The sequence below is a fragment of the Hylobates moloch genome, unplaced genomic scaffold, assembly GCF_009828535.3.
Source record: "Hylobates moloch isolate HMO894 unplaced genomic scaffold, HMol_V3 SCAFFOLD_16, whole genome shotgun sequence".
NCBI lineage: Eukaryota > Metazoa > Chordata > Mammalia > Primates > Hylobatidae > Hylobates > Hylobates moloch.
Window position 1 is genome coordinate 35346898 of NW_026652291.1, and position 12754 is coordinate 35359651.

Sequence of the window (12754 nt, forward strand, 5' to 3'; positions counted from 1 at the left end):
CAAGCTGGACAGGAAGGAGACGGTTGCAGTTCTAACCCTTAAGGAAGTCAGCTGAGGAGTAGGCAGAGCTCCAGGCCTGCAGTCAGAAAATCTAAGTATGATTCCTGCTCTGCCTTTCCAGTTGGGTGACCCCAGCAAGTCACTGAACTCTTGAGTCTGAGTCCACACTTGAGAAATAAGAACAATGATGCCTGTGTCACTGGGTTGTGGTATTACATACATATGACAGGGCCTGTATACGTAGCAGGCAGTGTCTGGCACTTGGTAAGTGTGCCGTGAACTGCCTGTCCTCTCTTCTGAGCTGCGAGGAAGGACCAGCCCTGGACGAGGAGTGGCCTGTGTGATCAAATTCCGGGGCTTAGACCCTGTCCCAAGAAAGGCTAGCTGGAGCAAAGGCTGGAGGAGAGTTTTACAAGGGGAATTATCTTCTGTTCACCTGCAAAGACAAGGGGGCAGAATGTGGCACAAGGAATCTGGAGAAGGTTCTCAAGGGGATGGTTGAGGAGGTCATTTCCAGGGATAGCTGTGTGTGCACAGAAGGAAAAAGGCAAAGAGGCCGGTCATGCTGGAGAAAACCTGGAATCTCCACCCCTGCTGCCAATCCTCATCCGGGAGTTCTCCAGCTCTGCAAACCAAACCTGCAGCCTCAGCCAGAATAGATACCCCACAAAACTGGGGCACAGGCTGAAAAACTCCACTGGAGGTCCGCTCCCCACCTATGGCTACATCTCAGCCTGGCGTCTTGTCATCTGGATGATGGCAATGTACCCACCTTCAACAGCCTGAAGCCATGGAATAGGCTCCTCCCCAAGCGCTGCCCCCAAAGCTCTGCCGGCAACATTCCCTACATTCCAGGGAGAGCAAGGGAATGGCAGTCAGGGAGGGGCATCCGAGGGGCAGATAAGTGGGTAGAGGTAAGAGGAAGAATTACAGAGCGTGCACAAACACCTTTAGCAAGGGAGTCCCCTCTCTGGGTGCAGTACCACACTGGCCACTTCCGGGTCCCCTGCTAGGTTCATCATTGGCAGCACCTCAGATGTCCTTGGATGGAAGTGGAGAGCACCCAGGCCAGGGAAACGAACTAAGCTTTCTAGGAAATAAAGCCTTTTCATTAAAGGAAGCCACCCAAAGAGGCAACAGCCGCCAAGGTTTACCCATTTTTTATTTTTTATAAAACAAGCTACAAATAGTTTCCCTCTCTCCTTCACAAAGGAAAACCACACAACACCGCCTACACACACGATCCTGTGGGAGACAAGATGCCTGGGGAGATCTGGAAGATCCAAACATCTACAGGCAGGCGCGGTCTCCATGTGTGCATGCCTCCTCTAGGCCCGAAAGTGGGGCCAGGGTGCAAGGCCCACTCAGCTCCGGCATGTTGAGTTCTCTCATTGGGGCTAACGGGAGGAGGCTTCCTTCCCACCTTTCCACGTTGGGGCGGGGCCACAAGTCATTCGTGAGATAACTTCTAGGACTTTCTCCAGGACAGCAGGGACCTCCTTTAGCCCAAGACCCCATCAGATCCTGTCCCAAGAAGGCTGTGCTCCTCCCACAGGGACAGTGCTTGTGGTGCCAACGCCTTCCAGACCCGGAACAGGTGGAGGTACTTTTAGGGATGTCGGGTTGGAATACAAGATGTGGCCAGATTTGCAAGGGTGATCTGAGGAGGGCACCAGTCCAGGGCTACCCAACCTCCCTCACTGCCACCACAGCTGCTTATGGGAAGGGGCGCTAAGGGTCACTTGCTGCTTTGCCTGAAGGCCACTTGAATAGGCACAGCACCTGGGCAGAGAGAGCTGCGCCTCGGATCAGAAGGCTGGGCAGCCCACCCTGGAATCCCGGGAAGGAGCCTGGGATGCCTGTGGAAAGCCGGGCCGGGATTTCCCCGTAGCTGGGTTATCACCCCTGCCCTTCTAGGGGAGGCAGAATAGGAAACCCAAGATCAGTTTTACTTCCGGAATTAGCTTAAAGCCTGGAAACCCATAAGAAAACTTGAGGGAACATGAAGAACCTCAGTATTGGGTTTTTAAAAAACCAAAAACCAACAAAACAACTTTAGTGTTACCAACAAGGTGACTGACACCTCCCCCAACCCACACACCCAGGCCTGTGATAGCCAGTAGGACAACAGCGGGAGATGGAGGAGTGGAGAGGTCACACCCAATCTGCCCCTGGCACTGAGACAGCTGCGTCTCTGGGAGCCTCACTGGTAGGTTTGCAGGGAGGTGAAGAGTTTCCCTGTTGGCACCGTGCCCCTCAGTGCAGACTTTCTGTCCTGTCCCCTCCCCTGCTTAGATATTAAATATCTACTTTTTAAAAGGCCCTTCTGTGTCTTTTTCTTCTTTGCCTCCCCTCTCGTGCGTTATACAGAGTAGATGCTAAGCATGGATGAAAACGTTTCGAGTGACATAATGCAAATCCTTTGTGGATAATTTGCTCAGAGGGTCACTAAGATACTGGTGCTCCCACCAATGCTGGGCCCTTTGGGGGTCTGGAGAGCAGGAACGCATGGACCCTGTGAGAGCCGGTACCTGTGTGGACTATTCGTGGGATCTGGACTCCCTTCCTCTCCAAGGGCAGTTTCCTTCTCTCCTTAGCCCAACCTCTCTGGACAAGGCCGAGAGCCAAGTGACTTATCAATTTTGACAACTAATGGCATGGGGCAACACAGTCCTCCCACCAGAAAAGAACTTGTGGAGTCCGCAGTACAATTGCAGGACTCCCGTCTTTATACACAAGGGTCAGTCTCCAAACAGAAATTTAGTAGGCCCAGGATAGAGTCCTGGATTTTAGAAAGCTGGACTATGTGTCCAGAGTGCCCACCACCCACAGCAGGCAGAGGGAGAGAAATAAACAGCAATGCCAACGCCTGTACAAAAGAACTATACAATTTACATATATATTTATATACAGCATATAAATCTCTTTCTTCTCAGCCCCAACAACACCCTCCCCCACCCACCCAAAATCCCCTAAAAGTTGTCAGTAGCAGATCCAAAAACTTACAATAAGAGAGAGAATAAAGTCTTTCTTCCCTTTCCTTTTCCCCCTGTGGTATTAGATATTGGTGTTTTAAAATGAAACCAAAAACAAAACACGCAAATAAGAGTTATTAAAAGTGCAAACATGGTGGGCACCACTTATGTTACACGGGATGTGGCAGGGCCATGGGCAGCGCTGAAGGTTAGGTGTCTGGTGGTCCATCCTGCCTCCCTGGACTCTCCACCTGCCCTTGGGTTTTCTGCTCCTTAGACGAGGCGTCCTACTGAGAGAAAGAAGGAGAATGAAAAAAAAAAAGGCGGAGGGGAGATATAAGCAAGAAGTTAGAGTTGGGTTTGTGAGAAATCCAACTATGTCCATCAATTTCCCCACAAGTGCAGCCTTTTCCACCTGCTGTTCTCCATGGGCTAGGTGGGGCACAGGTTGCCTGGACTTGCAGATGAGCATGTTTTATTACCAGCCTGTCCTTTGCCACTATGAGGCAGCACCACTGCGACTGAAATAAGTCTGGCATTGGAGAGAACGAGGCTTGGCCTAGGGAAGTGTGGGTTGCAGGGTGTGCACTCTGTTCAGATCACACTACTCTCACATGCCAGCTTGTCAACCTGGGACTGGGGTGGAAACGGCAGGGGTTTGTTTACAGGTGGGGATGGCAGAATCCCCTTGGCATTGACCCAGTAGTTCTCTCCTGTCCTCAGCAAACAACCTGAAAATGGGAGCTTAAGTCACCTGGCCAATCCCTTCACCCCTGAGGAGCCCAGAAAGGGGCAACTTACTGAATGGGTTTGTGCCTGCTCATTTTCCCTGGGGGAAACTGCCAAGGCTGCCAACTGCAACAAGCCAGGAACATGTGACACTGAGTGGCCTTGACCCAGAGAACTGGCACCTTCTCCCGTATGCTGGGTCTCTGTCCCCTCTGACCCTCAGAATAAAGAGCAGACTTGGGAAAGAGCAAAAAGGTTGTTCGGCCCTGCTTTTTGCTCTGTGAGTGTCTATGGCTCAGGTGAACTTATTACTGGCCAACGCTTTCACACAAAGTCCCTTTTCCATAAGGCCTGGCTCCTGCTGGGCACCTCTTAGTGGATAGCACCCTCAGCTATCCACTAAGAAGGGCTCTGGTGCTGATGCACCTGGACAGAACTGTCCCAGGTCTTGGTTCCCCGAGTCACAGAATGTCAGAGGTAGAAGGAATCCAGCAGCAGCTCAGAGCAGAGGAGCGACTTACACAAAGTCCCAGGCTCATTCTGCCGACACCCACATCTCCCCACAGGGGGCTGAGCCATTGTGGAAACTGCCAGGCCTGCTCCAGCAGGTCCTGGCCTCCTGAAGAGGAGCAAGGAGCTGGGGGCAAGCACATCAAGAGCTGCCCCCCGAGATGCTTAGGGCCACGTGACTCTGCACGCCCCGGAACCTCCCTGGATCAGTCTACAGCCCGGGAGCTAGAACCACAGCTGTACGGCTTCTGCTCTGCCTCCCTCTCAGAATTGCCTTGAGGATCCACTGAATTCATGGAGGAGGAGAAAAGGCTTTGAGGAGTGTACAGCGCTGCAGAACCCAAGCCCACCCGTTGGTCATGTGAGCCACAGCTCCACGTCCCCTGGGTTATGCCAATATTCCTTACAACTGAAGAAAGGAGAGCGGACATGGGGTGGAGTGGGCGTGGGGTGGATATCGGTTTATCCAATTTTACAGAGGACACGAACTCTAAAAGAAGGTGACAGCCCCAAGGCAGGCAGGCAGGTGGGAAGCGGCAGAGCCAGGCTGCTGACTTCAAATCCCACCTTTCCTCCGCTCCCTCCAGCAGCTGCCTCTCTCCTTGCTGAGTAGAAAGGTCAGCACATCTAAAAAGGAGGTGCACAGCAGTCCTGCCCACCAGGCTGAGATGTGTGAAGCAAAATGGAAAGCTAGCCGTAACCAGCTCTTTTTCATGGAGGCTTATGTGCTAATCCTGTTACCTAAGTCCTATCAGTTAATCCTCAGAGTGACTTTATTTGAGAGTGATAAAATTATCTCCATCTTAGGATGATGAAACTGAAGCTTGGAGATATCAAGTAACCACCCAGGATGGCACAGCTTCCACGTGGCAAAGCGAATTCCGACCTAGCTAGCTGCTTCCAGCATCATGCTCTGAGCCACCAGGGAGGATGGGAGAGAAGAAGCCTGAGCCCCAGGCAGTTGGCATCCTCAGACAAGGCAAAAGAAGAGCTGATAGTTCTGAGAGAAGGAGGCACTAGACCCCACCCCACCTGCCTCACAGGACAATGACAATGATCCCAGTGAAGGCGCTTTATAAATTGGGAAAGTGAAGAAAGAGGCATGTTATGCAGAGAATTCAGCTCTCCAGGGAGGAGTTTGGTTGGTAAAATATCTGTGTTCCAGTGGAATTTCCAAAAATTCAGTCCCTTGGACCCAAAACTCTACTGGTCCCCAAGCTCGGCATCCTTCCCCCAGCCAGCTTCTGCTCCCCCACCCACCCAGCATGCAAGCCCCTCGCAGCCCACCAGGGGGCACCGCACGACACGGGATGGATGATCGACGCATAGGCTCTGCTCCCGGAGCCCCTGCACGCCATTGACCACAGGGGCTTTTCTGCCGCCCTGCAGAGCAGAGGGATGGAGGGGGCAGTTCTGAAACTCATGCCTTCGTTCCCGGACATGTTCCTCTACCGCTACCAATTTCTTTTGTGCCTTCACTATGTACCAGGTACCGTGCTAAGTTCTTCACACACATTATCTGATTACATCCTCACCAAATCGTTGAGGTAGGTACTATAATCTCCACTTTGCAAATGGGGAAACGGAGGCTTAGAGAGTTTAGGTAACTTGCCAAGGATTAAAGATCCGGCAATTGTCAGAGCTGGGATTAAAATCAAGCCAGGCCCGTCTGACTTCAGGGCCTCTGCTCTTACTCCAGCCCCTACTTGTGTCTGATTATGGTATCCCACACCGCTCCTGGGCCTCTCGATAGTGGTCTGTCATCCCACAGGCACTGCCTGCCTGGAAACTGTGGGCTTCCCAGCTCAGGTTGCTGGTGGCACCCTCACCCCCTGCAACACCTCTACTCCTGCCCACACTGCCCCCAGGCTGGTCTGCTCCCTCTTCCCCAGACTCCCCCACTGGCCACTCCCTTGGCTTCACCAGGCAACCAAGACTGGCCTGCTCACACAAGGTGACATCTTCAAACACACTGGGGTCCTTCTCCTGGAGGGGACAGCTGTCTGGCCCAGGAATCCTGAGGCTGGGCCAAGCGCCAGCAGTGGTGGTACCTCACATGCACCCTTGAGCAAAGCGCTACTCCTCTCTGGGCTAACCTTGACTCCTAGACTGCAAAATGGACTAGAGAACACAGAGCCTTCTAGCTCCGGGCTGCTTGGGTCCAGAGAAGTGAGTCCTGTGGTGTGTGTTGAAACGGAGAGTGGGGACACAGGAATCCTTTCTGCCTCTGCATAGGCTTTAGGTCTACTCAGCCTCCACTTTACCCCACCCCATTGATTAATCCTACATACCCTCTTCCTCTTATCTCAATGTTCTACTCTCCCTCACTCCATCACACTCATACACACACAGACATACACATGCACAGACATACACAGACATATGCACAATGCATGCACACATATGTATAGACATGCACACATAGCCATACTTAAAGACATAAGTGTAGACCATGTACAAACAGACACAGACATAAATACAGACAGGTGCACACTCAGGCCTACCCACGGAGACATGCACAAACAGACATGTGTATATACATTCAGAGACATGTCACAGACACGGGCTTTCTGGCCAGACTTTCAACCAGGCAGTGTGTTTAGGGGTGAACAGTAATTCCAAAGCTCTCTGGTCTCCATAGTCCTACCTTTGAGGTGGGGGGTTCAAGAGGGTGCATTGGGCCAAGAAGAAGGACAGTTGCACTCCAAAGCACCCTAGGGGCCTCTGTGGGCAAAGCTATGAGGATAACTGAAACTAACACTTGTCCGCGGCTGAGCCTGGATTGAGGAGGAACATCCAGGTGACCAGGGATCCCTAAATCTACATTCTACTTCAGTTTTCTCTGGATGCTTCTGTCAGGTCCTGTGTGTCAGCTGGGACTGGAAGACACCTGGTGCCTGGAAAGGCTTCAGAGGAAGGCTAGGAGGAGTCCCTGAGCTCGGTGGATCTGAGCTCACCACACTCAGCCATTGCTTGGCTTCCGTGTGCTGTGCAGACCAGAACTACCAGCACGGGAAGGGGGCCGAAGGCAGGGGCAGTACAGAGCATCATCGCTCAGCCCAGGAGTGCCCCGGTATGCCTTGGGTATACATTAACACTGGATGGTCTCTTCCCGACATTGGCCATCTGCCTGTGCTCTGCAAAAGGACCACAAATTCCAAGTGTGTCAGAGCATAATGTCACCGGAAGGGGCAACCCCCTCATCCATTCATTCCTTCACTTATTCATTCATTTAACAAGGACTTAATGAACTACCAGGTGCCATGTACTGTGCTAGAGGTTAGGAATTGAGAGAGAGAATCCTTTTGGCTTCAAGGGGTAATCGGAAGAGTAAACTGCAACACAGTGTAAGTTCATCTTACGAAGAAGAATAGTAATATTGAACTTCTATTGAGTTATTTCAATTTCTCAGGAACTTTGGGAATGCTTTCACTCACTGTCCCATTTAATCAGCACAACAGTCCTATGAGATAGACTATAGCATTATTCCCATTAAGCAGGTGAAGAAACTGAAATGCAGAATGGTTCAGTAATTTGTACTGAACTGAAATCCAAAATGCTCCAAAATCCAAAACCTTTTAAGTGCTGACATGATGCTCAAAGGAAATGCTCACTGGAGCATATCGCATTTCAGATTTTGTGGATTTGGGATGCTCAACCAGTGAGTGTAATGCAAATATTACAAAATCTGAAAAAGTTCCAAACACTTCCGGTCCCAAACATTTCAGATAAGGGACACTCAAGCCGCATGTGGTGAAAGAGGCAGGGTTTGAACCATTGACTCATTGCTGAGTCCTGCAGACTCAGAGTACTATGGGAACAGAGAAGCACCCGCATCAGACAGGCATGCCCAGAGTAATGAAGTCACACACCAGTAAGCCCCAGAACCAAGGCCAGAAACCAGCCATGGTGGGGCGGGCGGTGGAGGAGCGGGTCCCAAACCCAGGTTCCTATGGAAACCCATCCATTTCCCATGCTACTCTTTGGGTTTACTCTGACAACTGAGGAACAAGGAAAAGGCCTTTTTGTCTTCTTCTGCCAAACTCTCTCCTTAGGAAATCTCAGCTTTTCCAAAGCTTCCAATTCAAATAAGTCAGCATCACCCAAATCTGCATCTTCAGACCCTTCACCTGCATTACAGAGCCACTCATCCTTCATGTGCATCCAACTCAACGTGTCCAAATCATACTTGGGCACCCTCTACATCCCTCTATACCTAACCTGCTCTTCCTTCCATGTTGCCCATCTCAGTGAGCAGCCCTGCCTCCAGTTGAACAAACCTACCTTTGTCCCATACCCAACTTGATCTCCAATCACCTACTTCTCTCCATCCCCCTTACCCTGTTATGTTTTCATAACTTGGCTCTCCATCACTCTAGCCTGGACTGTGCCACGCCTCCTATTGGGTGACCCTGACTTGCTCATTTCCAATCCATGTCCCACCCTGAAACCAGAAAACTTTTTTAAGAAAAACTGATACTATCTATTCTCTGAACCCCTTCAACAGCTTTCTACTACCCTTATAAAGTCTAAACTCTTTCACCTGAATTTAAAAACTCTCCAACTTCAGCTTGACTCTTGTCACCACCCCTGCTCTTCCTATCACTGTTAAAATATTCACTTCAGTCACACAAACATCCTTCAGCTCATTGAAAACTGTTTCCTCGCCTCCAGAGCTTCACTCCTCATTTGCCTCGGCTTAGAACACTCTTCCCTCTCCTGACCTCTCTGCTTGGCCATCTCCTACTTATGTTTCCAGTAATGGGTTAGACCATAGGTTGGCAAATTTATCTGCAAGAGACTAGACAGTAAATATTTTAGGCTTTGTGGGCCATGTACAGTCCCTCTTATATATTCTTCTTTCAAAACAAACTTACAGATCTTTACAAATGCAAAAATCATTCTTAGTTCACAGGCTGTACACAAACAGGCCACAGACTAGATTGAGCATTCAGGCCATTGTTTGCTGAGCCCTGGTTTAGGCATCGCTTCCTTCACAAAGTTTTCCAAGGCTATCTGTTCCTTAGTGTCTTGGGTGCCCCTATATATGTTGCTACAATGCTCTGCACTTGCCCTGCTGTGACAGAGCTTACTAGGTGTTCACCAGAATTCATGCTGTTCTCTTCTTGGGTTCCCTTCCCTAGTGACTGAGTTCCAGCCAATGAATTATGACCAGGAATGTGTGTCATTTCCAGGGCTGGCCCATAAAGCCCAGCCTTCCTAGTGACCGAGCTCTGGTCAGTGAAATACCAGCAGGAATGAGTGTCATTTCCAGGACTGGCCCATGAAACTCCCTCGCATGCACTGCTTCATGTCTACTCCATCTGGTTGACTGAGGATGGAGATGACCCCCAGAGTAACCTCAGAAGCCACATGATGAAGACGGCAGAGTCACTCTCAGCCTGGATCCCAGAGTGACTGCATAGAGCAATCCCTGCCCCTACTCCTTCCCCTATACACACACACACACACACACACACACACACACACACACACACACACACCCTACAATCTGCGACCATGCCAAACTATTATATGGGAAAGAAAAATTTTCCACTGTGTCAAGCCATGATGTATGGGTCTACTTGTGACTATAGCCTGGCCCACCCTAGCACACTCTCACAGCATGTATCACAGCTCATGTGAGTGCTTATTTAAGCTCTGCCTTCTGTGCAAGGATAGAGACCTTATCAGTCAATTCCACCACTGTCTCAAACATCTAGCATGAAGCATAGCACACTTCCAGCAAATAATTGATGAACAGATGAGTACCTGGGATCTCATTTATCAGAGAGCCCTTGGTCCCATGCCTGGGTGGGGGGCAAATATTGAAAGGCCAGGAGCGCAGGGGAGAGCACTCACCTTCTTTGCTAACACCCAGGCAGCCCTTCAGCTCAGGCAGTGAAATGACCTTGTCTTTGTTCAGGTCACAGTAGTCAGTGAAACGCCGGGCACATTTCTTGGGCTTGGCTTTCTTCTTCACATAGCGCTTGAAGGGCTTCATCTCCCGCTTGTTAATGTCGTTGCTGCTATTGCTGTCCAGCTGGCTGAAATACCAGTGCACTACCCGCTCCTCCAGGGTGTGGCTGGGGTCTGGCTCTGAGAACCTGGGCCATGGACAAACACCCCCACCCCAGAGAACACCACTCAGGATCTTGCAGGAACCATCAGCCCTGGTACGACTGCCCCCAGAAAGTCAGGTAGAAATGGCTCCTCCAAGCCAAAGTCCACCCAGAGCGGCTGAGCCTGTGGCAGCATCAAGCCGTCCTCTCCGACTCACATCCCAAGATTGGACCATTCTTTTCTCAGGACTCCCCAGGTGGGTAATCCTTATTACATAAACATGCCTCACCCTCTACCAAAGCCAGAAATGTTCTTGTACATGATGGGTGCTCAAGACAAATTGGCTTGATCTAATTCGCTGAATAAACCAGAGCTGGAATCCAAATTGTCCTTCCCCTGACCTAGCACTCACTGCGGACAAGCTGCTCGTCACATGTAAACATGTGCCCTGGGGTGGACTGACTGTGGGGAAGGTGCTCTGAGCATCCACTGTACGCCCAGTGCCAGTCTAGGCCCTGGAGGGTGCACCCCTGGCCTCAAGTGGCTCACTGTCTCTATGAGACAGAGCCAAAAGGTGAAAACAGTCATGACGACTGAATGTGGGGTGTGAGGTTCCCATGGTCCTTCACTGCTGGACATCCAATGCAGTGGGAATTGAGAGAAGAAAGCAACTGGGTCAGACACAAACAGAAGTTCCAAAACTGGAAAAGCCTGGACCTACTGGGGGTGAGTCTCTCCAGCGTGAGGTTTTAGTCAGGGGGTCTGGGGTGGACCCAGGAAACCACGTATTCACCAGCACCGCCAGGTGATTCTGCTGAGAAATGCTGGACTAGAATCACCAAGAACACTTTCTGGCAGCCAGATGGAGAGTCACAAACACGTCTAACACAGCCCCTCATCAAGTTACAAGGCCAACATCTACGTCTACACGTGTAACTGTAGGCAAGGGCCTACTCATCTATGTTATTTACTTAACTGTGTCCTATTTTCTCCCAAAAAGGAGTCAGAGTGATAACTACTATTTACAATTTTTAAAGCCAATAATGGGTCTATTATAGAGGGGCTGCCTGGGATCACTAACCAGGAGAATGGAACCCCAAGAGCCCCATGGCTCCTGTTCCCAGGGCTTGGCACTGAGTGAATGTGATCTAGGCCCTTGTGCAACTTCCCCTGGGCAAGGAGAATAAGGTTGACGTTGGGAGTCCCACACATTCACATCCTCAGTGTGCAGGGGCACTGGGACAGAGCACATGACTACCAGAGGTCAGAAGTGGGGCAGAAGGCTCACTGTTCCACAGGGATCCTAGATCAGGGCCCAAGGCCTGTCTGCACATTCTGAAGCTGTTCCTGGTGGGAAAACTGTTCCAGGCACTTGTCATGCCACCCTCTCTTCTCTGGGGTTTGCTGAGTTTTCCAGAAGGGAGATAATCTCTGACACCTCCCCTGTGAACAAGCCAGCAAACTCCCTCCTCTTCCACCCCACCAAGTAACGTCCAAGTTCAGGGAAAAAGAAGTTCCATTATTGGGGGGGAAAAGCCAGTCATCCATCCCTGTTAGATGCCTATTCCTAATTAGCTGAATTTCAGTCTTGGGCAAGTACTCTGGGCATCCTGGACTGATTCCAGGAGGATGAAATTAGTGGATCTGCCAAGGGGACCTCCTCATGACAGGTTTAACTCAGAGAGTACCTGGCGGAAGGTGTGAGGGAGCCATGGAGAGCTGCCAGCTGCCTCTAACTCTTAGGAAATCTGCTTAGTCTGTCATGGAAACCAGGCTCAGGAGGTCTTTGAAACAGGTATGAAGTTATTCATTGAAGAACTCAGATTTTGTCTCTGCCAGCATACACAGTATTCTGGTGTTTTCCATCTTTCCCTATTTTACCTGCAATATTCACTCTTAAGATGGCCCCTGCAGTGCATACCAGCTGCAAAGGCAGAAAATTTTGTTGGGATGCTATTGGTGCAGGTAGGGGAGTGACCTGCCTGTCCCTGCCTTTTCCCAAACAGCAGGGAGGACACAGGCTGTGGAGGAGAGACAGAAGGCCCCCATGGAAGGAACTCAGTTCTCTCAGGCAATGGGGGAGGCAGTCAGGGACCTTCCCGCTCAGCCCCTCCCGCCAGGCAGCCATGAGAGTTCCAAGGCAAAGGCAGCTCTTCCTTTAACCTTTAGGCTCAGTATAGCGTAATGTCTACCTAGAGGCTGGAATAATAAAGCCTCAGTCGCCGAGACGGGAAAGGATGAGGTCATCCCACCCAGAGGCCCTGCCAGGGGAGGCGCGCTCCCTCCAACACGTGTTTCTGGGGCTCCCGCCTGTCCAGCTTTCAGCAACTCCATTGATAGAGCTCTGCCACCCTCCTTTGGGCTATTTTGCAGCAAGAAGCAGTTCTTCTTCTGACTTTACAACCTCCAAGAGTTTCCTTCCATGCCTGAGACTGACCATCATCTGACTCCTGCCTCTTGCCCTGCGTTTCTTCTGA

General features: G+C 50.8%; 1 protein-coding gene across 4 annotated transcripts in view; it reads right to left on the reverse strand.

Annotated features, from left to right (window-relative positions):
- Nucleotides 1-1144: 1144 nt before the first annotated feature.
- SMOC1 (SPARC related modular calcium binding 1) overlaps nt 1145-12754 on the reverse strand; it is a 154335-nt gene continuing 142725 nt past the window's right edge. The window contains exons 11-12 of one of the 4 annotated variants that reach the window (XM_032179741.2): nt 10077-10321; nt 1145-3262 (exon numbers count right to left, since the gene is read on the reverse strand). In XM_032179741.2, coding sequence (XP_032035632.1) covers nt 3249-3262; nt 10077-10321 — 259 coding nt within the window. In that variant the 3' untranslated portion in view covers nt 1145-3248. Of the gene's footprint in view, nt 3266-10076; nt 10322-12754 lie in introns of all 4 variants that reach the window. The other 3 variants (XM_032179740.2, XM_032179739.2, XM_032179737.2) reach the window with 3 other exon arrangements.